We start from the raw sequence: 27,063 nt of genomic DNA, 5'->3' as shown, positions 1-27,063 counted from the left end.
GCCTCCCTTCTTATAGCCAGTCCCTGGCCAACGATGTCACAATGGGCTGTGGAGTTTAAGAACTCAGGTCATGCAGGCTTCTCTTCTTGCCATTTTGTTTCTAAGATGGTTGCTCAGGGGTACCTCATCTTGAAGGCATCTAGTCTGAGCTTCCCTTCCCACTGATCTGGTTAGGACCCACCTCTCACTGAGTCCTTGGCGGACAGCTTGCTTTTGGCCCCTGTCACTCCCATGTGTTTTAAGGCTCAAATGCCTCCTCTTTCACAAAGCCTGTCATGTAAGGGGCTCTCTGTGAATGTGTGCATAATGCCTAAGGGAAAGGTTGCCAGGCTGGGCCTGTAGACTGGGGAGGAGATCCAGGAGGCCCAGAGGCCTCTCCCAGCACTACCACCCTACCCAATACGTTTGCCCTAATAGTTTTCTGCTCAGACCTCTGATCTTGGGCTGCTGGCATGAACCTTCTAGGCTGGGTTCAGAGGCTCTGGCTTCCCTCATGCACAGCCCAGCAGGTAAAAATCCTTGCAACCACCACTTTCTGGGTTGATTATACATGGCCCCCAAATCTTCAGATAATCCCCTGTCCATGTCTATAGATGGGAATATGAGACTCAAAGGTGGAAATGCCTGGTCTATGGCTTCTCCTATCAGCAGCTCAGTCATAGGATTTGGACCTTACTATTTTTTTGCATACTTTAAGCACACTGACTGGGGTGGACTCTACCCAAGCAACCTCAGTACTGCCTTCCTGGCCACTGGCCAGGCCCAGTGGTTGGAAGAGAATCTCACTCATTTCAGTTCCTAAAGTGACCATAGTTCATTTTTCAGACCAGAGTGTCTACTCTTCCCAGCCTAGCTCCTGTGGTTTTACCTGCTGAAAAGGAATAATAAAGTCCATCCGTAAAGTCATTGTGAAGCTCAAAACCAGATTATGTGACTCGGGTGCTGGCCCCTCTTCACTTTACCGAGGATGTGGCTCCAACTACTTCCTGAGAAGAGAAATTCCAGGGTAGGTGACTTACTCCTTCTCTCATCCCATGGGCCCCTGGAGATAGCTGTTCTTTGGCACCCAGGGGTCCACTCTGAGTGTTGGGCCAGGGCCTGTTGTGTGGTCATAGGGTGGCATGATCCCTACCTGTTCTGAATAATATGTAATCTGCCTCCTCAAACAGAGGAGGCTGACGAGTGGCTAACCCTTTTCTTCTTTACTGGCATATGGATAAAAGTACCAAAGCATACTGGGTTACGGGGCCCTAGTCTGACCACCAGGAAGCTCTGAGCTTTCCCTCTCTTCTTCCTTTCGACTCACCTCTCTCCCTCCCCTGGACCTGCTCCTCCCACCCCTGCTGAATTCTGGTGGCTTTCCCCTTTGCTCAAGTGCTGAGGGTAGGTTGTGGAGGGGAGGAGGAGCCTGGGCCCTAGGTCAATTGGGAGAAAGGAGGATGAGTGCTAATCCCGCTTGTGGGGAAGCAGGAATTATAGACCCACACTAAACTGCTGCTCATTTTCTACAGAAGTATCTGGACAAAAGCAATGCTCATGTCTAGGAAGATCCATTTCCTTCTGGGTCTCTATCCCTTTTATTAACACAACTGGGCTCTATTTCTTGTGAAATACTCATACACTGCCCAGCATTATTTTATTATTTTTATTTGTTTATTTTGTGTGTGTGCCAAGCTTCTTTACAATAACAATAGATTGCAAAATGCCTGAACTGATGGAGGGGAGAGATGGGTAGGGTCAGAGCTGCCATGCACATCCACATCTCCAGAGGACACCATTCCCATAGACCACAGTGGGATTACCTTGCCCTGGAATTGGGCAAACACAGGGGATCAGGTGTGAAGAGAAGCTTCAGTGTTCTATAAGGAATCTAGAGAAATCCAAAAGACACATGACGACACAGGTTGCCCAGGTTCGACTGCCTGACTGATGCTTCCAAGGCCCCCAGGGGTCATTATTTACCCCACGGTCCTGACCAATGGATCTCTAACTTCACTGTGCGGCCTGGGGAACTTGTTCAGTGCAGATTAAGGTTACCAGATTTATCAAAGAAAAATACAGGATGCCCACTTAATTTTGAATTTCAGGTTAAAAAAAAGTATATTTTTGTATGTGTGTACCCCATGAAATGTTTAGAACATACACACACTAAAAATATGTATATATTTATTTTTTCCCCTGAAATCCTAATGTATCTGGAGCTCTATATTTTTTTTAAGATTTTATTTATTTATTTATTTGATAGATCACAAGTAGGCAGAGAGGCAGGCAGAGAGAGAGGAGGAAGCAGGCTCTTCGCCAAGCAGAGAGCCCGATGCAGGACTCGACCCCAGGACCCTGAGATCATGACCTGAGCCGAAAGCAGAGGCTTAACCCACTGAGCCACCCAGGCGCCCATGGAGTTCTGTATTTTATTTGGCAATGGCAGTGGTGATTTCCAGGCTTCTTTCTTCAGATTCTTATCCAGTGGATTGGAGAGGGGAGGAGAGCCAGATCTAAGTATTTTAACAGAGGTCTCCAGATGATTCCAGTGGAAATTATCCTGGGCCACTTAGAGAAATGTCAGTCAGGCCTAGGGTAGAGAGTTTCCTGGGGTTTCTGGGAAGCTAGGATTGGAGTCTGACTCTACCTGGGAAATCGGGAGAGAAAAAGCGTGGCTGGCCAACCACTTAGGCTCTGGGACGGTACTGTGTAGAGGGACTGATTGATCCCCTAGTTTGTGCAGTGTGGGGTGCAGAGGAGAGAGAGCCAGTCAGGGGTGTCTGAGGATCCACCCACAGGGTTTCCCAGAGGGGGCAAGGGCCCCACAGGAAAGAGGCTGGGGATGTGTTTCCAGGCCTGGCAGTGGCAGGAAAAAGGAGGCCTTCAGGGAACCACAGAAGAGCCCATGAAAACATCACCCTTATAAGTCAGCAGGAAATTCCTCCTAGGCCCAGAGGTCAGGAAGCTGATGTTTGGGCCAGCTCACCTTTATCTGCACCCTCTCCCCAACTTCAATCCCTGCCAGGAGTGAAAGAGCAGCTCAAGGTGGAGGAAGATGAGCAGAACAGAGGTGAGAAAAGGCCCTTGTCCCTAAGTGGACCCAGACTAGGGGAGGGAGATTTAACAGTCAGATTTCAGCCTCTGGAGTGTGACTAAGGGTTTAGATATTCTAACGTCTACATGGAAACTGGATTTGGGACTCAAGTTCCTATAGGATTATTATCTCTGAACAATCAAAAGGTATACTTGGAGTTGTTTTTTTGTTTTTTTTTTTTTTTAATCTGGGCAGGACAAATCATCCCTCCTAAATGGAGTTTAAAAAAATGGTGAGGGACACAATAAAGCTGTGTTTTGATCACAATCCATGCATTGCACTGGTTCAAACGTAGTAATTGTATTACCCATTGCATTCTTCAGTGCCTTTACAGTTGGGAATGGTCTGGCTGGAACTTCATGATTTCTCCATTTACAGCAGTCTGCTGAACAGCGACTGTGGGGAATGTATTCATCCATACAAGCATGAGCAAGTCACCTAGCTCAGGTAGACAAATGTCTGGTAGGACTGCCATGCTCCACCCACCGCTACCCCCCACCCACAGCTCTCACAATCGATGCGGCCAACTGATCATAACTCCTTTCTGCTGAGCCAAGGATTGGCCACAATATGGCCATTTAGGCAGCTGTTACCAGACGATCAGACAAAACCCATTGTTATTGTTGGACTATAACCCTAACGGTTGCAAAAGCTTACCAATAACATAAACAGTTGATTAATACATATTTTGTATGCTACATATATTATACACTGTAAGTGTATAATAGTAATGAAGTAAGCTAGAGAAAAGAAAATGTTACTAAGAAAATCATAAGGAAGAGAAAATATATTTACAGTACTGTACTATATTAGCATCACAAGTTTACATCATCTGTTTACAAGATGAATTGTCTCTACATCAACCGTCCTATATGATACAAAACATGGCAGATATTATACATATTAGTAAGAGTAAACATAAAAAATGAAAAGAGAAAGTGAAAAAGAAAGTCATGTTTTTTATAGGTATACTGATCTATGCATTGAAGCAGCAATATGGTTGCTCTGTGGTAACCTAGTGTAATTGATATGATTGCTTCACAGTAGCCTCACTTATACACTAATGAGTGAATTGTTGTAAAAATGTTATGGCATGCAGTATTACAATCATATTCATAATATAGTATTAGTAACAATGTTACAGTTTTTTAAAAACCACTTAACCTGTGATAATAGGGTGATATGCAGTTTCTCCAATTATGAGGAATTTATTTATTGTTTCGGGCTTGATGGCTTTCATGGCCTTTCTTACAACAATGATGGCATCTTCAATGGTGTCATCTTCCCAGACTTTCATGATGTTCTCTCTATTGGGGTTCCCTTCCATTATGTTGGCAAAGCTTTACAGACTGTCATGTATAATGACCTTAAAAATCTTTACGATCCCCTGATCTAGAGGCTGAATTAGAGACATTGTGTTTGGGGGCAAGTAGACCACTTCAGTACCTTTGTATTGAACTCATGGGGCTCTGCATAGCCAGGAGAATTTCCAGTATCATATGGCATTTCTTTAAAAGGCAGCCCCTTACCAGCAAGTATTTCCTGGCTCCAGGAACAAGGCATCAATGGAACCAATCCAGAAAAGGGTTCTTGTTGTCCAGGCCTTCTTGTTGTACAACCAAAAGACTGGTAGCTGATGTTTATCCTTCCTCCTTCAAGACTCAGGGGATAGTAGCTTTATAGATAAGGGCACTCCTCATTATAAGCTCAGCATTGGCATAAAACAGTAGAGCTAGCCTGTCCCTCCCTGTCTTAAATACTGGTGTTCACTCTTCCTCCTTACTAATAAATGTCCTTTGTGGCTTTTTTTCTTCCCCAAATAGGGCACTTTCATCTGCATGAAAAAAAAATCTGATCAGGTAGGTATCTTTTCTCATCAGTAATTTTGTTTTTAAGGATTTTACTAATTGTTTGACAGAGAGAGAGAGCAAGAACAGGGAACACCTGCAGGGAGAGTGGGAGAGGGAGAAGCAGGCTTCTTACAGAGCAGGGAGCCTGATGTGGGGCTCAATCCCAGGACCCTGGGATCATGACCTGAGCTGAAGGCAGATGTTTAACAATTGAGCCACCCAGGTGCCCCTCATCAGTGATTTTCTTAATGGCATCTAGGAACTCAGCTACTGCCTCTTGGTCAGCAAAAGCTGGTTCTCCTGTTATCCTGACATGTTTTAAGCCAAACCTCTTTCTAAAATCATCAAACCATCCTTTGTTGGCATTAAATTCTCCAGTTTTAGATCCTTTACCTTCCTTTTGCGCTAAGTTATTATGACTTTGCTTTTTCTCAAGTCATAGTAGAGTCTAGAGGTATGCCTTTTTTATAGAAATCCTGCACCCATATAAAAGCTGCATTTTCAATATGAGATAAAAAGGCATTTTGCAAAAAGTACAAGGTTTTTTGTACCTGCTGGCATAGCCACAGTGATGACTTTATGGATTTCCTTTTCTTTTTTTTTTTTACGATGGTCCTATGCTAGATTGATTTATCTTGAAATGGTGGGCAACCACTGCTACAGACTTCAGGTTATAGCACATATGAGGGAATTAAACTTTTTTTTTGTAATGTCAGGAATTTTTTCTGCTTCTTGGGAGCACTTTCAGCATCACTGGTAGCACTTTGTATGGGTCCATAGTGTTACTCTAGGTTTACAGTATTGCACTAAACACAATGAAAAATACACAAGAACCATGAGAGATCACTTTTTAAATGCAATACACAATTTACTGCAAAGACCAGCTGTTTACATGGAAATGATTGACATCACAGCACTTTAAGTAGATATTCCCAACACTGGAGTTCACTGCAATAGCAACAGAAGATGGCTATGAAATCATTACAGTAATATAGTATGCACTACTATATGTAATATAGTAATATAGTATAGTATATTACTACAGTAATAAACTATATAGTATATATACTGTATATCTATTTATATATTATATTATATATAAAACTATCAAAATCAAATATAAAATATAAAAATATAAATATTATTAATTTTATAAATTAATTCATTAATTAAATTATTTATTTTAATCATTATCTATTTAATATTTAAATAAATTAAATTAGTATTTTAAAATATTTTCATATTAATATTTAATATATTTAAAATATTTAATATTATTTTATATTAAATTGTTAAATTTATTAAATTTATTAAATTAAAAATATTAAATTAATGTCTAATATATTTAATATTTATTAATATTAATATTTGATATTTAAATTTCAATATTTGATATTTAAATTAATTAAATTGATATTTTACATTAATTAATTTGATTAATGATTTATTAATTGAATTATTTATTAACTCAATTTATGAATTAAATATTAAATATTAATATATCAAAATTAAAATATAAATATATTTTATATATGCTACAGTAATATAGTATATTATTGTATAGTAATACAGTAATATAGTATGCACTACTACTATTAATTTTTTACAGTTATGATTTAATATTGCATCTTTCCATTTGCTTATATTTCTCCTGACCATGAATGATTCCATGTAGAGTCTGTAAATTCTATGTGTGTGCATAAGTTTTGACAAATCTTAACTTTTCGTAAAAGATTTGTGTGTATTTTATGGCACTAAATGACATAATAGTCTAGTATATACATATATTTTATGTGTTGATGACACACCAAACTTTTTTCTTCTAAAGATTCACTTATTTAATTTGGAGAGAGAGAGCAGGCGCTCATGCACACATGTGCATATGTGCGGGAAGGGGCAGAGGGAGAGAATCTCCAAGGAGACCCCATGCGAAGAACAGAACCCAACACAGGGCTTGATCTCGTGACCCCATGAGATCACTACCGAAGCCAAACCAAGGGGTACGCCTAACCAACTGAGCCACATTTAAATGCCGATGAGAAAGATGTGAAAGAGAAAAAGAGCATGAGGACTAGGGAGGGAACAAATAATTGATAGTATCAGATTCCCAAGGCTTTGGGAGGATTGAGAGGTTCAGAGGACACATGGAGGGATTATCTTTAATCAGGAGGCATTGCTCCTCTTTGGGACATTTTAGTAGCATTCTATACACCAACACCGTCTTCTAATTTTTCTACAGTACTTCTGGTAATTGCCAGCTTCTTATTCCAGCTCTGCTTCCTATATAGCACCATAAATGTTGTCAGTTCTTCTAGGCTCACCCCGAGGCCTTCTTTGCTTCTCTCTCCAAACCTTCTCAGTGAACAATCTCATCCACTCCATGACTTCAATAGGCTGATAACTTTCCAATTTATACCCCACCCCAAAATTTCAGATCTGTACTTGGATCTAAATGCTCATCTTATAGAGCTCATCAATCACATTATTTTTATATTCAACCTCTTTGGGTATCTCTCAGTTACATCTGTTTCTTGGTAACTCCACTATTACAGGCTGAATTGTGTCCCTCTTAAAATTCTTATGTGGACATCCCAGCCCCCTGTACCTCAGGATGTAATCATATTTGGAAATAAGATCTTTGAAGAGATGCTTAAGTTAAAATAAGGCCCTTATCCAATATAACTGTTGTTCTTATAAAAAGAGGAAGATGGTTACCAGAAGGGAGGTATGCAGGGAGAAGGGTGAAATAAGGACGAAGATTAAGGAGTGCACTTGTGATGAGCACTGGGTGATATATGAAATTGTTGAGTCACTATGTTGTATACCTAAAACTAATATAACATATTATATTATGTTATATGTTATTATGTTATAATATGTTAACTACACTGAAACTAAAATTAAATTAAATAATTTAATTTAATTTAATTTTAAAAAACAGAGGAAGAGACACCAGGGGTCCATGTGCAGAGAGAAGACCATGTGAAGAGGCAGCAAGAGGGTGGCATCCACACACCAACCAGAGAGACCTGGAACAGATCCTTCCATTATGTCCCTCAGAAGGATGCCAACCCTGTTGACACCTCAATCTTGGATTTACCAGCCTGCAGAACTGAGAAATCTCTGTTGTTTAAGCCAACCACTGTGTGGTACATTTTTATGATAGCCTTAGCAAACTAATGCACAAACCCTCTTTACTACTCTAGGCCATCATCATCTTTCATCTACATTTCTAGAGCCACTTCCTAAATTATATTCTCTTTTCTAGTTAATCCTCTCTAAAATAATCTCTGTGTAATACTCAGAGTAATCTTTTCATGCATATGTGACTATGTGACCCACTCTCATTCCACCATTCTCCCCACTAACCTCACAATAAAATTCAATCTTCTAAAAAGTCATAGCAGACTTTGAGATAAAAAATATGAAAACTCACCCAAAGACCCATAGCTTTTTGATGCCAAAGCGTATGATAGAGTACATGGTTCCTCAAGAGGCTCAGAGTCAAAAGTGGGAAGGGAGTGTGCAAACAAAAGTTTGCCTAACATGGTGTCCCTTTATTCCCCACTATGGAGGGAATATAGGGAAGGATTAGGCACACAGACTCATTAAGCCAGGCTGCCCTGCATCCCCTATTTCCTCCGTAACCCTGGGCTTACTGTGATGTCACCCAAGACTAGCTCTGCCATGCATTTGTGATGGTCCCAACTGAAGCAGCTGCAGCTAGCCCTTTATCAGCTTTGGTTAAATGCATAGGTTGGGCAATTCTGGACTGGGATGAAAAGAAGATGCTCCAGCTTCTAATTCCACTGCTTATGGTGCTCAAAGGACATGCCCTGGAAGAGCCAGGTCTGTGCCAGGCTAACCCAGGGCAGAGGATAGAAAGAGGCCTACAACCTCTTACCTGATTCCTGTAGACTTGATTCAGAGTCCTGAGGGGATGATGTGTTAGAGGAAATGGCTCAGGAAATGAGGAGATTACAACTGATTAATCAATGTAGATGTTTTGGGCTTAGTGAACATGCCACTTAAAATGATACCCCAGGGTCTGGACCCAGAGTTCTGGAAATACAGGGGACTTGGAGCAAGAGTTTAGCAAATTGCCTCTGCTTCTCCAGTCTTAAGTCTCCACTGACTTTATAAAAAGTCTTTATAAAAAGTCTCTACTCCCTTCTTTATAAATGTATTAAGGATCTTTCTAGGCCCAACACTCTGGGACAAGTAACAGAGTTGTGGTGGAATAAAGACCTCATTAATTTAGACCACCTGTATGAGATTATGTAACCTCATAAAGTGGGAAAAGTTATAGGACTATTATAGGAGCAAATGAATTAATGCAGCATTTTCAAGTATGTTCAATAGAATTCCTGTCCTGTTAGAAAAGTCCTCATGGCTAAATAAGATTTTTAAAATGTTCTATTTCATACTTTTTCTGTAGAGTCACAGTGAATATTCACATATTAACGGTTTTGGGAAATCTTAATGTGAAGAAAATAGTTTAATTTTATTTAATCTGATATTTCTTAAATATATCTGGTCACAAGACCACCTTTTACCCCCTTATTTGTAGAATTTTTTTTAGTTGTAACATTTTCCATTTATCCTTTATCCTTTCCATTTATTCATTATCCAGAATTACCAGTTCCTATAACTTTCTCATTTTTCCTATTTGAATGGGTGTTGTTAATTGGTTTGTAGGACCTTTTTTTAATTTTAATGACATTAACCCTTTGTCTCTTATGTGTGTTGCAAAATCTTTTCTCCTAATTTTTTTTAACACTCTTAAAAGTCTATTTTGGACCAAATGTAAAAATTTTAAATTTATGTAAAAAATTCATCAGTATTTTTATTTGATGTACTAGAAGGACCTTTTCATCCCAGGTTATAAACACAATCAGACCTGTAGCAGCATAATGAGTTCTGAAGTTAGACTGACAGCAATTAATTACATTTCCTTCACATACTTGCTATGTAATCTCGGAATAAGTTAGTAAATATCTCTGTATTTGTTTTCTTACCTGTAAAATGGCAATATTAGAGTTTTTGTGAAGATTACATATGCCTAAATCTCTGAGAACAATGCCAGACACTTTGCAGGTACTGAAAATTTGTTAGCTCTCATTATTCCAGAATTTAAATGATTTTATATCTTAAATTAACATTTTTCCCATCCCAGGCTGATAAAGATGTTTCCCTATGTTATTTTCTAGAAGTTTTATTTTTCATCTTTTACATTTAGATATGCAATTTGGTTTTAAATTTTATGTACAATACAAGGTAGAATTCAAGACTAATTTTTTTTTAAAGAAAGTAATCTACAAAGGAACCCTCATTTGGCTATCTTCAGATTTCCCAGCAGAAAATCTACAGGCCAGGAGATTGGAATGACATGTTCAAAGTGTTGAAAGATAAAACTCGCAAGCCAAGAATACTTTATCCAGCCAGGTATCCTTCAGATATGAAAGATAAATAAAGCCTTTTCCAGATAAACAAGAGCTCAGGGAATTCACCACCACTTCATCTGCCTTGCAAGAAATGCTGGAAGGAGTTCTTCAGGTTGAAATGAAAAAAAAAAAAAAAACCTTATTAGTGACATAAAAGCAAATGAAAGTACACACTACTCTAGCAAAGGTGAAAAATAAATAGAATTAAAAAACTGGAACTCTATATTAAAATGCTGGGTTAATCAATTACATTATAAAGGTTAAAGGAAAGGAACATTAAAATAACTATAGCTACTATAATTTTTCAATGAAATTTTCAATGAATTTACCTTTCAATGAAAGGTAAATTGTCTATGGACTCTGAAAAACAATCTGAGGGGTTTGAAGCAGCGGGGGGTGGGAGGTTGGGGGAACCAGGTGGTGGGTATTAGAGAGGGCGCGGATTGCATGGAGCACTGGGTGTGGTGCAAAAACAAGGAATACTGTTATGCTGAAAATTAAAAAAAAAAAAAAAAGAAAGGTAAATTGTGACATGAAAAATATAAAAGCAAAGGAGTAAAAGTGGAAGTTTATAGGCAAATGAAGATTAGGTGCTATGTGCATAAAAAGGACTATTTTATATATGAGATGTTTTATGTAAGCCACATGGTAACCACAAACTAAAAACCTAGAGAAGAGCCACAAAACATAAAAGGGGAGAGTAAATCACCATGGAAAACCACCACTTTATAAAAGAAGACAGAAACAGAGGGAAAAAGAAACAATGGAGATACAAAACAACCAGAAGACAAATAATATGATGGCAGTAGTATGCCTTAACATACCAATATTCACTCTAAATATAAATGAATCAAATTTACCAATAGGAAGACACAGAATATTCTGGGTGGATTAAAACAAAAACAAAAACAAACAAACAAACAAAAACGAGAACCAACTACATGCTGCCTACAGGAAACTCATTTTAGCTCTAAAGACACACCTAGGCTCAATGTAGAGGGATAGAAAAAGATACTTCATGCATGTGGAAAACAAAAGAAAAATGAAGGTAGCCATACTTACATCAGATAAAATAGACTTTATGCTAAAAAAGACAGCAAGAGATGCAGAAGATCATTATATTATGATTAAAAAGTCAATATATCAAGAAGATATAACAATAGTAAATATATATGTACCCAACATTGCAGCAGTGGAATATATTAAACAAATACTAATGGATTTGAAGACAGAAATAGAAAAAAATATAATAATAGTAGTAGTATATCTCATTAACTCATTGTCAACAATGGCTAGGACATCCAGAAAAAAATCAAAAGAAAATATTGGAATTGAATCATAATCCAGAACAAATGAACTTAATAAACATGTATAGACATTCTAACAAACAGCAGGAGAATATTCTTCTGGAGTGCACAGGTAACATTCTTGAGGATAGATTGTATGATATGGCACAAACGAAAAAAATCTTAGAAGTTTGAAGAGCACTGAAATCATATCAACTATCTTTTCTGACAACAATGGAATGAAGTTAGAAATGAAGAAGGGAAAAGCTGAAAAATCTATAAGTATGTGTAACCTAAACAACAGACTTCTGAACAACCAATGGGTCAAAGAAGAAATCAAAAGAGACATTTTACAGGGTGGCTTAGTTGGTTAAGAGACTGCCTTCAGCTCAGGTCGTGATCCTGAAGTCCAGGATCAAGTCCCCCATTGGGCTCCCTGCTCATAAGGGAGTGTGTGTCACCCTCTGATCTTTCCCCCTTTCATCCTCTCTCTCTCTCTCTCATTCTCTCTTTCAAATAGATAAATAAAATCTTTAAAAAGAGAGAGAAAGAGAGAGACATTTTACAAATATCTCAAAACAAATGAAAATGTAAATGCAGTGTATCAAAAATTATGTGATGGCACCTGGGTGGCTTAGTGGGTTAAGCTTCTGCCTCCAGCTCAGGTCATGATCTCAGGGTCCTGGGATCAAGCCCCACTTCGGGCTCTCTGCTCAGTGGAGAGCCTGCTTCCCTCCCCCCCACCCCCGTCTGCTTCTCTTCCTCATGATTTCTCTCTCTGTGTCTGTCAAATAAATAAATAAAATTTAAAAAAAATTATGTGATGGGGCAAAAGTAATTGAGAGGAAAGTTTATAATGATAAATGGATATATTAAGAAATTAGAATGATCTCAAATAAACAACCTATATTTATACTTCAGGGAACTTAAAAAAGAAGAACAAATCAAGCCCATAGTTAGCAGAAGGAAAGAAATAATAAAGATCAGAGTGAAGATAAGTGAAATAGAAATCAGAAAAACAATACAAAGTGTCAACAAAACTAAAAGTCAGGTTTTTTTGAAAGGATTTATTTACTTATTTGAGAGACACAGCAAGAGAGGGAATACAAGCAGGGGGCGTGAGAGAGGGAGAAGCAGGCTTCCCACCAAGAGCCAATGTGGGGCTCGATCACAGGACCCCAGGATCATGACCTGAGCTGAAGGCAGACACCCAAAGACTGAGCCACCCAGGCACCCCAAAAGTCAGTTTTTTTTAAAAAGGTAAACAAAATTTACAAATCTTTAGCTAGACTAAGAAAAAAAAAAGACTCAAATAATAAAATTAGAAATGAAAAAAGACATGACAACTTATACTACAAAAATACATAGGTTCATAAAAATTATATGGCAACAGATTAGATAACCTAGAAAATTGGACATATTCCTAGTACATAAAACTTACCAAACTGAATCATGGAGAAATAGAAAATCTGAGAAGACAAATAATGAGTAAGAACATTGAATCAGGAGAGGAGTGCAAGATGGTGGATGATTAGAGGATCTTATTTCAACCGGTCCCCCGAATTGAGCTGGATATCTACCAGACCACATTGAACACCCACAAAATTAGCCTGAGATGTAAGAAGATATATCTGGATCTATACCAACAGAATATCTCTGGCAGCTGGTTTTGAGGTGTGAAGTGTGGAGCCGTGATTCTGCTGGCAGATATTGGAAGATAAACAGAAGGGGATGGGAGCCTCTGAGATCCTGCACCACCAGAGCACAAAAGCCTCCTGTGCTGGGGACCAGGCACAGACTTGCAGACCAGTAGCAGCAGGGGAAGGACTTTAGGGCAGCCCCCAGACTAAAATCCTGAGCTGTGGGGGCACATATGCAAACTGAGGGTGGCTGGCAGTTTTAGAAGCACAAAGGGCAGAGACATGCCTGGACCTGAAGTGAGGGCTGGGAGTGCTGCTGTGGGGAGCACAACACAGAATGCTGTGGTTTTTAGGAGGAGAGACAAAAATGGAGACAATGTGGCCTGGAGGGTTCTCTGGTGGAGAACAGACTGGGATCGCTCTGTTCTGAGACAGAAGTTTGGATACGGGTCACTCCTGTTTTGACTCTCAGAAGGGATGCAGAAAGCTGTCAGGGAAAGATGCCAGAGAACAAAAGCCCCCCTAAAGCCAGTTTTCACTGAGCCCATCCCCCTCACAGGGGGGACTCTGCTCAAACAGGGTTGCCTGAGTAACAGTGTGGCAGGCCCCTCCCCCAGAAGACAGGTTGGAAGAAAAAAAGGCAGACAACCCTACGTTCCCTATAAAACAAGTGTATGTTGCTTGGGTTGTGGTCAATAATTTGGACTCTGTACATTCCCTCAACCATCCTTCAATAGAATGACTAAGAGGAGGAACCCCCAACACAGGAAAAACTAAGAGACTGTGACCTCTGCCACAGAATTAATGGATATAGATATAAGCAAGATGTCAGAAATAGACTTCAGTATAACAATTATGCAGACAATAGCTAGGTTGGAGAAAACTATTAAAGACAACATAGATTCTCTAAGGGCAAAAGTGAGAGTTGATCTGGCAGAACATAAAAATACTACCAATGAGAACCAATCTAATCTAAATACTCTAACAGCTAGGGTAAATAAGGCAGAAGAATGAATTAATGATCTAGAAGACAAAGTGATAGAAAAGAAGGATCCGGAGGAGGCCTGGAACAAATAGCTTAGAATCCATGAAAACAGAACTAGAGAAATAAATGATGCCATGAAATGTTCCAATGTCAGAATTACTGGGATCCTTGAGATGGTGTAGAGAGAGGGGGAGGACTAGAAGATATATTTGAGCAAATCCTAGCTGAGAACTTCCCTAATCTGGGGAATAAAACAAACATTCATGTCCTAGAGGCAGATAGAGCACCTCCCAAAATCAAGGAGAATAAATCAACACCCAGGCATGTACTAGTAAAACTCGTGAATCTCAAAACCAAAGTAACCAACTTAAGGGTAGCTGAGGGGAAGACATTCCTTATGTACAAAGGAAGGAACATCAGAACAACATCAGACCTGTCCACAGAGACCTGGCAAGCCAGAAAGGGCTGGTAAGACATATTCAGGGTACTCAATGAGAAGAACATACAGCTAAGAATACTTTATCTGGCAAGGCTGTCGTTTAGAATAGTTGGAGAGAGAAAGAGCTTCCAAGATGGGCAAATCTGAAAGAATACGTGACCACTAAAGTTGGCCCTGCAAGAAACATTAAGGGGGTTCTGTAAAAGGAGAAAGACCCCAAAAGTGATACAGAACAGAACTTTACAGAGAAAATCTATAGAAACAAGGACATCACAGGCAACATGATGACAATAAAATCTTATCTTTCAATAATCACTCTCAATGTGAATGGCCTAAATGCTCCCATAAAATGGCACAGGGTTGTATATTGGATAAAAAGACAGGACCCACCCATATGCAATCTACAAGAGACTCATTTGAACCTAAAGATACATCCATACTGAAAGTGAAGGGGTGGAGAACAATCTTTCATACCAATGGACTGCAAAAGTAATCACGGGTACCGATTCTCTTATCAGACAAATTAGATTTTAAGCTAAAGACTGTAGTCAGATATACATAAGGACAGTATATCATTCTTAAAGGTCTATCCAACAAGAAGATCTAACAATTGTAAATATCTACACGCCCAACATGGGAGCAGCCAACTACATAAGTGAACTGTTAACCAAAATAAAGAGACATATTGATAAGAATATGTTAATTGTAGGAGACCTTACCACTCCATTCTAAACAACAAACAGATAATTTTGGCAAAAAATCAACAAAGAAACAAGAGCTTTGAATGACACATTGGACCAAATGGACCTCATAAACATATACAGAACATTCTATCCTAAAACAACAAAATACTCATTCTTCTCGAGCACACATGAAACTTTCTCCAAAATACAACACATACTGGGTCACAAATCAGGTTTCAGCTGATACCAAATACTGAGATTATTCCCAGCATATTCGCAGATCACATTGCTTTGAAATTGGAACTCAATCACAAGAAAAAGTTTGGAAGAAATTCAAACACTTGGAACCTAAAGACCATCCTGCTTAAGAATGCTTGGGTCAACCAGGAAATGAAAGAAGAACTTAAACGATTCATGGAAACCAATGAGAACAAAAACACATCCATCCAAAACCTATGGGATACAGCAAAGGTGGTCCTAAGGGGAAAATACATAGCCATCCAAGCCTCATTCAAAAAAATAGAAAAATCCTGAATATACAAATTGTCTTTAGACACTAAAGATCTGGAGAATCAACAACAAATTAAGCCTAACCCATGCACAAGAAGGGAAATAATTAAGATTAAAGCACGGATCAATGAATTAGAAACCAGAAATACAGTAGAACATATCAACGAAACTAGAAGCTGGTTCTTTGAAAGAATTAATAAAATCAATAAACCACTGGCCAGACTTACCCAAAAGGAAAGAGAAAGGACCCAAATTAATAAAATTGTGAATGAAAGGGGAGAGATCACCTCTGACAACACTAAGGAAATAGAAACCATAATCAAAAACTATTATCACTACTGTTATATGCAATAAGTTAAGAAACCTAGAAGAAATACATGAATTCCTGAAAACCTATAAACTTCCAAGACTGAAACAGGAAGAAACTGACAACCTGAACAGACCAATATCCAGTAAGGAGATTGAAGCACTGATCAAAAACCTCAAAAAAGAGTCCAGGACCAGATGGATTGCATGGGGAATTCTACCAAACATTCAAAGAAGAAATAATACCTATTTTCCTGAAGCGGTTTCAAAAAAAGAGAAACAGAAGGAAAACTTCCAGGCTCTTCCTATGAGGCCAGCATTATCTTGATCCCCAATCCAGGCAAAGACCCCATCAAAAAGGAAAATTTCAGACCACTATCCCTGATCACCATGGATGCCAAAATTCTCAACAAGATCCTAGCTACTAGGATCCAACAGTATATTAAAAGGATTATCCACTACAACCAGGTGGGAATTTTCCCTGGGAATAAAGGGTGGTTTGACATTCACAAATCAATCAATGTGACAGAACACATTAATATGAGTGAGAAGAACTACATGGTCCTCTCAGTTGGTGCAGAAAAAGCATTTAACCAAATACAGCATCCTTTCCTGATTAAAACCCATCAGAGTATTGGTATAGAAGGAGCATTCCTCAATTTCATAAAATCCATCTATGAAAAACTCACAGTGAATATTATTCTTAATGGGGAAATGCTGAGAGCCTTTCCCTTAAGATCAGGAACACGACAAGGATGTCTACTCTCACCACTATTGTTCAACATAGTACTAGAAATCTTAGCAACAACAATCAGATAACAAAAAGAAATGAATGTATTCGAATTGGCAAAGAAGAAGACAAACTCTCTCTCTTCACAGATGACATGATACTTTGTGTGGAAAACTCAAAAGACTCCACTCCCAAATTACTAGAACTCATACAGCAATTCAGTAATGTGGCAGAATATAAAATCAATGCACTGAAATCTGTTTCTTTCTTATACACTAACAATGAAACTATAGAAAGAGAAATTAGAGCAACCATTCCATTTACAATAGCACCAAAAACCATAAGATACCTTGGAATAAACCTACGAAAGAGGTAAAAGATCTATACTCTTGGAACTACAGAACACTCATGAAAGAAATCAAAGATACAAAAAGATGGAAAAACATACCATGCTCATGGACTGAAAGAATAAACATTGTTAAAATGTCTATGCTACCCAGAGCAATCTATACTTTCAATGCCATCCCGATCAAAATACCAATGGCATTTTTCAAAGTGCTGGAACAAACAATCCTAAAATTTGTATGGAACCAGGAAGGACCCCAAATCACCAAGGACATGTTAAAAAAGAAAAACGAAGCTGGAGGCATCACGTTGCCCAATTTCAAGCTATATTACAAAGCTGTAATCACCAAGACATTATGGTACTGGCACAAAAACAGACATGTAGACCAATGGAAAAGAATAGAGAGTCCAGATATGGACCCTCAACTCTATGGTCAACTAATCTTAGATGAAGAAGGCAAGAATATCCAGTGGAAAATAGACAGTCTCTTCAATAAATGGTGCTGCAAAAATTAGACAGCTATATACAGAAGAATGAAATTCAACCATACTCTTACACCATACACAAAGATAAACTCAAAATGGGTGAAAGACCTCAATGCAAGATAGGAATACATCAAAATCCTAGAGGAGAACATAGGCAGGAACCTCTTCACCATCAGCCACAGCAACTTCTTCATGACACGTCTCCAAAGGCAAGGGAAACAAAAGGAAAAATGAACTTTGGGGACTTCATCAAAATAAAAAGCTTCTGCACAGCAAAGGAAACCATTAATAAAACAAAGAGGCAACCCACGGAATGGGAGAAGGTATTCGCAAATGACACTACAGACAAAGGGCTGATATTCAAGATCTATAAAGAACTTCTCAAACTCAACACCCAAAGAACAAATAATTAAGTCAAAAAAAGGGCAGAAGATATGAACAGACATTTCTCCAAAGAAGACATACAAATGACTAACAGACACATGAAAGAATGTCCATTGTCATTGGCCATCAGGAAAATTCAAATCAAAATCACATTAAGTCACCACCTTACACAAGTCAGAATGGCAAAAATAGACAAGGCAAGAAACAACATATGTTGGAGGCTGTGGAGAAGGGGAACCCTCCTACACTATTGGTGGTAATGCAAGTTAGTGTAGCCACTTTGGAAAACAGTGTGGAGGTTCTTTAAAAAATTAAAAATAGAGCTACCCTATGACCCAGCAATTGCACTATTGGATATTTACTCCAAAGGTACAGATGTAGTGAAAAAAAGGGCGATATGCATCCCAGTGTTCATAGCAGCAATGTCCACAATAGCCAAACTGCAGAAAGAGCATAGATGCCCTTCAACAGAAAAATATATAAAGAAGATGTGGTCCATATACACAAGGGAGTATTACTCAGCCATCAGAAAGGATGAAAATCCAGCTTTTGCATTAACATGGATGGGACTGGAGGAGATTATGCTAAGTGAAGTAAGTCAAGCAGAGAGAGTCAATTGTCATATGCTTTCACCTATTTGTCAAACATAAGGAATGCATGGAGGACATTAGGAGAAGAAAGGGAAAAACGAAGGGGGTGGGAATCAGAGGGGGAGAAGAACCATGAGAGACTATGGACTCTGAGAAACAAACTGAGGGTTTTAGAGGGGAGGAGTGGGGGGGGGATGGGTTAGCCTGGTGATGAGTATTAAGGAGGGCATGTATTACATGGAGCACTGGGTGTTATATGCAAACAATGAATCAGGGGACCCTACATCAAAAACTAATGATATACTATATGGTGACTAACATAAAAAAAAGTTTGAATCAGTAATCAAAAGCTAACCAACTTAGAGAAGGACAAGACCTGACAGTTCCAATGGTTCATTCTACCAAACATTTAAAGAAGAATTAATGCCAATCCTTTCAAACTCTTCCAAAAAATAGAAGAGGAAGGAACATTCCCAAACATTTCACAAGACCAGCATATTCTAACACCAGAGCCAGATAAGGATGTAATAAAAGGGAAAAAAACCCTACAGACCAATATTCCTGATGAATATAATTATATAAATTCTTAACAAAATATTAGCAAACAAAATTCAATTGCACATTAAAAGGATCATAAACCATGACTGAGTGATATTTATCCCTAGGATTAAAGAATGGTTCACAAATCAATACACGTGGCACACCACATTAACTGAATGAAAGATAAAAATCATATGATCATTTCAATAGATGCAGAAATAACATTTGACAAAATACATTAGCTTTCCATGATAAAAATCCTCAACATATTGGGTATAGAAGGAACATACTTCAACATAATAAAAGTCATATATGACAAACCCACAGCCAATACTATATTCAATGGGGAAAAATTGAAAGTTTTTCCTCTAAGGCCAGGAACAAGACAAAAGTGCCCATTCTCATTTACTCAGCAAAGCACTGGAAGTCCTAGCCAGAGCAATCAGTCAAGAAAATAAAACAAAAGGCATCCAAATGAAAAAGGAAAATTGTTTTAGATACAGATGATGTAATTTTTTATATAGAAAATATATTTACAACACCAAAAATCTAATCAATGAACTCAGCAAAGTTGCAGGATACAAGATCAACATACATAAATCAGTTGTATTTCTGTAGACTAACAACATTATATCTGAGAATGAAATAAATAATCCCATTCACAATAGAATAAAAAAATAGGAATAAGGTTAACCAAAAAGATGAAAGATCTCTACAGTGAAAACTATAACTTTGGTTAAAAAAAATTGGAGAAAACACAAACAAATGGAAAAATATCCCACGTTTATGGATCAGAATTAATACTGTTAAAATGTTGATACTACTCAAAACCATCTATGGCATCAATACAATCTCTATCAAAATTCCAACATCTTTCTCAGTAATAGAAAGAAAAAACTTAAAATTTGTATGGAATCATCACAGACCCTGAATGGCCAAAGTAATTCTCAGGAAGAACAAACTGGAGGCATCACACAAAGCTTCAGGGAATAAACTCCGACAGAAAGACCAATGGAAACAAAGTGACAGCCCAGAAATAAACCCTCACGTACGGGGTCAACTAATATTTGACAGGGACTCAAGAATACTCAATGGGGAAAAAACTCTCTTCAATAAATGGTTCTGGAAAACAGGTTAGTCACATTAATTAAATGGGACCCTTACACCACACATCAAAGTCAACTTGAAATGGATTAGAGTCTTAAACATAAAAACTAAAACCATAAAACTCCTAGAAGAAAACAAAGGGAAAAAATTCCTTGACATTGTTACTGGCAATAATTTTTTGGTTGTGATACCAAAACCATAAGCAATAAAAGGAAAAATTAGTAAGAGGGAATATATCAAACCAAAAAGTTCTGCACAGCAGAAGAAAAAGTCAACAAACTAAAAGGCAACATATTGAATGGGAGAAAGTATTTGCAAGTCATATATCTGATAAAGGCTTAATATCCAAATTATATAAAGAATTCATACAATTTTAACTTTCTTCTGATTAAAAAATAGAGGAACTGAATTTGGGAACTTCTTTCCCAAAGAAGACATACAAATGACCAACAGATAGGTGAAACATGAACAGATACACTGACATCAGTAATCTTCAGGAAAATTCAAATCAAAACCACAATGAGATATCACCTCGCAACTGCTAAAGTAGCTTTTATCAAAAAAACAAGAGTTAACAAAAATTGGGAAGGATGTAGAGAAAAGGGAACTCTTGTGCACTGTTAGTGGGAATGTAAATTGGTGCAACCATTTTGGAAAACAGAATGGGGTTTTCTTAAAAAATTGAGAATAGAATTGTTATATGATTTTGCAATCCCATTTCTGGGTATATATCCAAAGGAAAGGAAAACAGGATCTCAAAGAGTTGTCTGTATTTCCACATTCATTTCAGCATTAATCACAACAGCCAAGATATGGAAACAACCTAAGTGTCTGTCAATGGATGAATGGATAAAGATGTGATATATATGTGACTATTATTCAGTCATAGGAAAGAAGGAATTCCTGCCATTTACAATAACATGACTGGACTCTGAGGGCATGATGTTGAGTGAAATAAATCAAGACAGAGAAGGACAAAGACTGTATGGTCTCACTTATATTTGGAATCTGAAAAAAACAAAGTTATAGAAACAGAGAGTGGAATGGTGGTTATCAAGGGCCAGGGGTATAAGAAATAGGAAGAGCTTGGTCAAATGATCCAAATTTTCAGTTAGAAGATGAATAAATTCTGGGAACCTAGTGTATAATATGATGATTATGATTAATAGTACCATAGTATATACTTGAAAGTTGCTAAGAGAGTAGATCTTACATGTTCTCACTACAAAAAAATGGTAACGGGATGTGGTGGAGTTGTTAGTTAATGCTATAGTGATAATCATTTTGCAATATACAAGTGTATCAAATCTAAATGTTGTCCATATTAAAGTTTCACACTGTTCTATGTCAGTTATATCTTAATCTGGAAAACAAAATCATCCTCAGCAGAAGACACTAGATACTAGATACTGCAGAAGGAAGGGACTTTTTTCCTGGTTCTTGTCTGGCATGCTTCTGTTTGTTTCTCCTTGTTCCTACAGTATGATTGTTGCAGGGGGAGAGGACATCCAGAAGTGCTTGGCTCCATCCATAGGTCATAAGCTTGAGCCTTGTCCCCTGTCTAGTGACCTGCTGATATGTAAATGGCTCCAAAATGGCTTCTAACTTTTTACACATCCATTTGTTTTCTTTTTCTTTTTAAGATTTTATTTATTTATTTTTTGAAAGAGAGAGGAGAGAGAGAGCATGTGTAAGGGGAAGAGGCAGAGGGAGAAGCAGACTTTCCACGGAGCAGGGAACCCTCGATGTGAGGCTCAATCCCAGGACCCCAGGACCATGACCTGGGCAAAAGGCAGTTGTTTAACTGACTGAGCCACCCAGGTGCCCCATCCATTTATTTTCAATAAAGCCCAACTTAGCAGTTTTTAGATGTTGAGAGCCTGCCTGTTTTGCATACCCGGTGAAACTGCACCCAATATGTGCTAGTCATAGATAAGATAAAGCCTGTTGATTATCAACACCCACACCATTATTTGCCCTTAATTGCTCTTTGACTCAGAGACTCCCATATCTGCTGCTGAGCAACATTACCTAGATGTTAAGCACCTTCTCTGATCTCTTCCCCTGGGAGTTCCCTTGTCCTCCTCCCCTTCTGGATGGTGGCCCTTGGAGTTTCTAGATGGTCTCCTGCTGTTAAAGGGCTTCTAGGACAAACAGACCAACTTAAATGAAGCTTGTGTGTGCTACTGCCACCTTGTGGTCATATCTTTTTCTTTGACAGGTCCCCCAAATCCTTCCAGTCTCCTTAAACCTTCTCACTGCAGCTGTCCCAACACAGACATGGACATCCCAGGCCTTGTGCCCTCTGGCTAATGAGCAAGCTCTTGATACCTAAGCTCCCTCCTGCTCACCTCTACCTGCTTACCAGGAGGGGTGTTATAGCTTCAATCTAGCTGTACTTTAAAGGGATGTCTCCTGCTTGTGTAGCAATAGAACTAGCAACCTTCTGTTTTCCCTTGGGCTGCAAACTCACATTATCCAGTGATTTCTGAACCTGAAACTTAGGGAGAGGCTCCTCTGTCATGTTCAGTCCTTTCACTCTACCCTAGACTTATGGTATTCTTGGAGTCCTCTTGACCGTTTATAGTTCTTCCTCTGTTATAATTTGATTCTTGATATTGACTTTCCCTATTCAAATTCTACATGGTTGCTGTCTCTTGAATGGATCCTACATATCTTTGGCCCTTTTGCATTGCCACCCCAAACCCTTTATAGCTTCTGATGGATCTCTTCCCTGACATCTCCAGGTCTCACAGTGGTTTTGAATGTAAGGGATCGACATTAAAGGAGGAGTGTTTTGCTGGTGTTTTCTGAGACTCTACCTCTCTGTGCCCTTCTGTGCCTGCTCATTTATTTCACTCAGCTTCATTACCAGTCTAAACTTGGAAGATGGTGAGAATACCTGATAAGAAGGATTTCTCCATGCTCCTCATGTACAAATGGCTCTTTTGTTTCTCTTTCAAAGTTCATTGTGGCCACCGACCTGCCTTTTCAAATTCATCATTGTTATCATTTCGTGAACTGTTTGAAGTCCAGGAAGGTGAGTTCCCATGGCAAGTGAGTATCCAGATCTCACGGAAACACCTCTGTGGAGGCTCAATCATACATCGGTGGTGGGTTTTGACAGCTGCCCATTGCTTCCCAAGAACCCTGTAAGTTTCTGAAGCATTGTCTTAATTTGCATCAAATTTCCTCAACATTTTAAAAAAGATTTTGTCTATTTGGCAGAGAGAGAGATCACAAGTAGGCAGAGAGGCAGGTAGGGGCGGTGGGGGGAGTGGGGAGAAGCAGGCTGAGCAGAGAGCCCGATGCGGGGCTCAATCCCAGGACCCTGAGATCATGACCTGAGCTGAAGGCAGAGGCTTAACCCACTGAGCCACCCAGGGGCCCCTTTCCTCAACATTTTGTCTGGGCTGCATAGTTTAATGGATTAGTCACAAGGGTTATGAACCCATGGACTCTATACCCAGTTTGTTCCCATTGGCTTTGTATCAAAAAGTCTCTTTTCTATACCTACTTTCTCCTTTTAAGTGAACCATATCCTAAGGTTGGCTGCTAGTTGTGACTATGCACCCAGTATTGGAAAATCAGTACAAGTTTTTCCTTCTCCTGCCTGCCATATGTGCAGACAATGCACTATGTTTGTTCATTGTACACATACTCATTAAACACCTACCATGGGCTGTTCCAAGTGCTGGTGATATAGCAATCAACAAGACAGTCAAAATCCCTATTGTCAAGGAATTCACATTCTATTTTCTTGAATGGATTCATTCGTCTTTCTTTGGGTCGGGGAAATCTTCCTGGGCCAATGATTCACTAGCTTAGACATTTGCTTGAGCCTGGACTCCTGATTCCTGCCACTCTGATCTTTAGCCAGTCTCTAGGGCACTACACGTCCACTTCTTCAGATTTCTCAGTATCACTTGTGAACTCTGCTGTTTACAAATGCGTCTATAAATGTGAAATGTAGTGTAACTGTTACTATAGCTTGGAGTTATTATTTTCATTTTTTAGGTTAAAAATGGCATTGGGAAATATTACCGTGGTCATGGGAACCAAAAGATTCAGTGATGTCCACTTGGAGAGAAAGCAAGTGCAGAAGATAATTATTCACAAAGATTATAAACCATCCCACCTTGACAGTGATCTCTCCTTGCTCCTGCTTGCCACACCAGTACAATTCACTAACTTCAAAATGCCCATCTGTCTGCAGAAGAAGGAAAGGATCTGGGACCGGTGTTGGATGGCAGAGTGGGTGACAGCTTATGAGCATGGTATGTGTCTTCCCTTCAAAATCCATAGAAAGTTCACATTTATGTTTCCCTGGGCTAGACAGCATGATGCTTTGGAAGACTCAGGTCTGAATTTTGGTCTCATGACTCTAGCTTTGTGATCTTGAGCTAGTTCTTCCACCTTCATCACCCTCACCTTTTCTCACCTGTAGAATGACAGCAATGTCTCCCTCAAATCGGTTATGTGGATTAAATTAAACGCAATTATATTGTAAAGTCCCTAGTGAAAGCCTGGAATATAGAAGAATCTCAAAATATGAGAGTGATAATTTGGGGGGGGGCAGAAACACTGGGCACTAGAAAGCCAATTTGGATTCTTCCTTCATGGGTTGTTTTATAATGTACATCTCTCCATCTGTTTATCATTTGATGAAAGTCAGTGATCAAACTGAACCAGTGATTCTTCAACCAAGCTTTGTCATCAATGACTCTACTCTTTCCCCAGGGCTCAAGGCTGGCCAGACAGTGAGAACCTCTGGGAGGGTGGGAATGGGATGGGGAAGCTAGAAGGTCCTCTAGAATTAGTTTTTTCCTTTCCACAAATTGGCAGTAATAGGCGGGTCATTTTCCTGGTTTCTCCACTGACCTAGCAGAGACACTGGACAACACTGACTCAGAAGCTGTGTTGTTCTGAACCTCAGCACAGGGACCAACCATGCCTGTGGAGAGATAGTAGAGCCATGGAGAAAGTTTATTCTAAGTTTACCTGGCAAGTACTGGTGCTGTGAGTTTAGTAGACTGCTTCCAGAAGGAATGAGTTTCCCAAAGAGAATACATACAAGCATAAATGAAAGAACCACTTATTGGAGATCTTGAGGAGGAGATTGAGTGGGGCATTACATTAGGTCACCTCTAAGGCCTTTGTACCCTGTGAGTCTATGGTTTGCAAAGTGTTTGCATCATTCCGTGGCTTCCACCCTGATCAACCACTTTCAGTGGTTGATGCAGCACTCATTCTCACACTAGCTTCCTCATTTCCCAGACCTAAAGGACAACTTAAACGTGTACCTGCAGAAGCTGAGAGTGATGCAGATTAGCTGGAGAGAATGCAGCAAGAGAGTAGACCAGCTCTCTAGGAACATGGTTTGTGCTTGGAAGGAACCAGGCACCAAAGGCGATTGCCAGGTACTCAGCCCTTGCCTCAGCCCCATCTTCCACGTCCCACCACTTTCTAGGTTCTCAGGATAGTACCCTGGAGAGAGGCCCCTAGTCCATGCCACTAGGGCCCCCTCATCCTGCCTTCTTTTTAGAGCTACTGTTGATTCCTTGCAGACTGTACTTTCTTCATTCTCTCATTCTCAGGGAGACAGTGGGGCACCTATGGTCTGTACTACTCATGGAACCCAGAGGCTCTTCCAAGTGGGTGTCTTCAGTTGGGGTACAAGATCTGGCTTCAGGGGGAGGCCCGGTATGTTTGTGTCTGTCGCTCAATTTATTCAATGGATCCAGGAGGAAACAGAAAAGGAGGGAAAAGCCTATACCATCTCAGGAGCCTGGAGAAGCTCCCTGCTTCATGTTCCAATATATCCATTATTGTTGGGCGTGGGTTCTCAAATGTTGTTTGCCACCATGTTTACTAGTGATAAATCAAATCACTAAGCTTTAGACTCATCTTTACTTCTTCTCCTCCTCCTTTTTTCCCCTCCCATTTTTACAAAAACATCTATGAAACATTGATATGAGTTTATCTTCTCTGCTAAACCCTGGAAGTTAGACATTTAGTCTCCCAAATATTGCATATTGCAAATCTAATGAAGCAAGACCAGATACAGCACTAAAAAGAGGTACAAGCAGTACATTGGGGATCTCAGAGGAATAAAGATGACCTCCAAAAAGGTCAAAGAAGGCTTCAGGATAGTGTTGGAAATCAAACCTTGAGGAGTCACTTATGTTTTTGGACCTTGATTTCTTTATCTATGAGTAAGGAGATTTGATCACATGAATTTCAAGGTCTTTCATCACTGACATTTTGTGTTATTGAGTAAATTCTTTTACTTCTTTCATGGAACATAGTATTGCCAAACATGTGACCAGCTTTAATTCCATCATCCCAGTGCTTTACACAGACCCAAACACAGGGAGATGACCAGCTGAGGTAAAAATGCTTTCATCCTGGGCCAGTCATGAAGTAAAGTCTATGGTAGAGTTAGGATCAGGAGTTTCTTGTCCTATTTAGAGTTGAAAGTAGGGTGATTATGACTTGAGACTTAGAGATCATACCTTTCTTTCCCTCCTCTTAATATCACCAACTAAAATGTTAGCCTAATGAAGTGGCTTGGAGGAATCAGCAAAATCTGCCCTTTCCATAGACATGGGTAACTGAATGAGGGCCACTGTTGAGTGGTCAAAGTCATTACTTCTAAAATG

General features: G+C 39.1%; 1 protein-coding gene across 1 annotated transcript; it reads left to right on the top strand.

Annotated features, from left to right (window-relative positions):
- The first annotated feature begins 8,624 nt into the window (after window positions 1-8,624).
- LOC116866510 (serine protease 55-like) lies at window positions 8,625-26,295 on the top strand. Its single transcript, XM_032855445.1, has 5 exons — window positions 8,625-8,775; window positions 23,367-23,441; window positions 24,580-24,678; window positions 25,679-25,821; window positions 25,999-26,295. The coding sequence occupies exons 1-5, from the start codon at window positions 8,625-8,627 to the stop codon at window positions 26,293-26,295; spliced, it is 765 nt and encodes a 254-aa protein (XP_032711336.1).
- Window positions 26,296-27,063: the final 768 nt, after the last annotated feature.

Source organism: Lontra canadensis, unplaced genomic scaffold (genome assembly GCF_010015895.1).
Source record: "Lontra canadensis isolate GAN:19392208 unplaced genomic scaffold, GSC_riverotter_1.0 scaffold10, whole genome shotgun sequence".
NCBI classification, from domain to species: Eukaryota; Metazoa; Chordata; class Mammalia; order Carnivora; family Mustelidae; genus Lontra; species Lontra canadensis.
This window is presented reverse-complemented; position numbering and strand designations above follow the sequence as displayed.

What these genes read in the sequence shown, in the direction of transcription:
- LOC116866510 (XM_032855445.1), top strand. Translation starts at nt 8,625, where the DNA reads ATGGTCCCAACTGAAGCAGCTGCAGCTAGCCCTTTATCAGCTTTGGTT. An exon ending in ACATGCCCTGGAAGAGCCAG is followed by an intron (nt 8,776 to 23,366) that starts GTCTGTGCCAGG and finishes TCTCTTTCAAAG; the next exon opens with TTCATTGTGGCCACCGACCT. An exon ending in ACTGTTTGAAGTCCAGGAAG is followed by an intron (nt 23,442 to 24,579) that starts GTGAGTTCCCAT and finishes TTGCCACACCAG; the next exon opens with TACAATTCACTAACTTCAAA.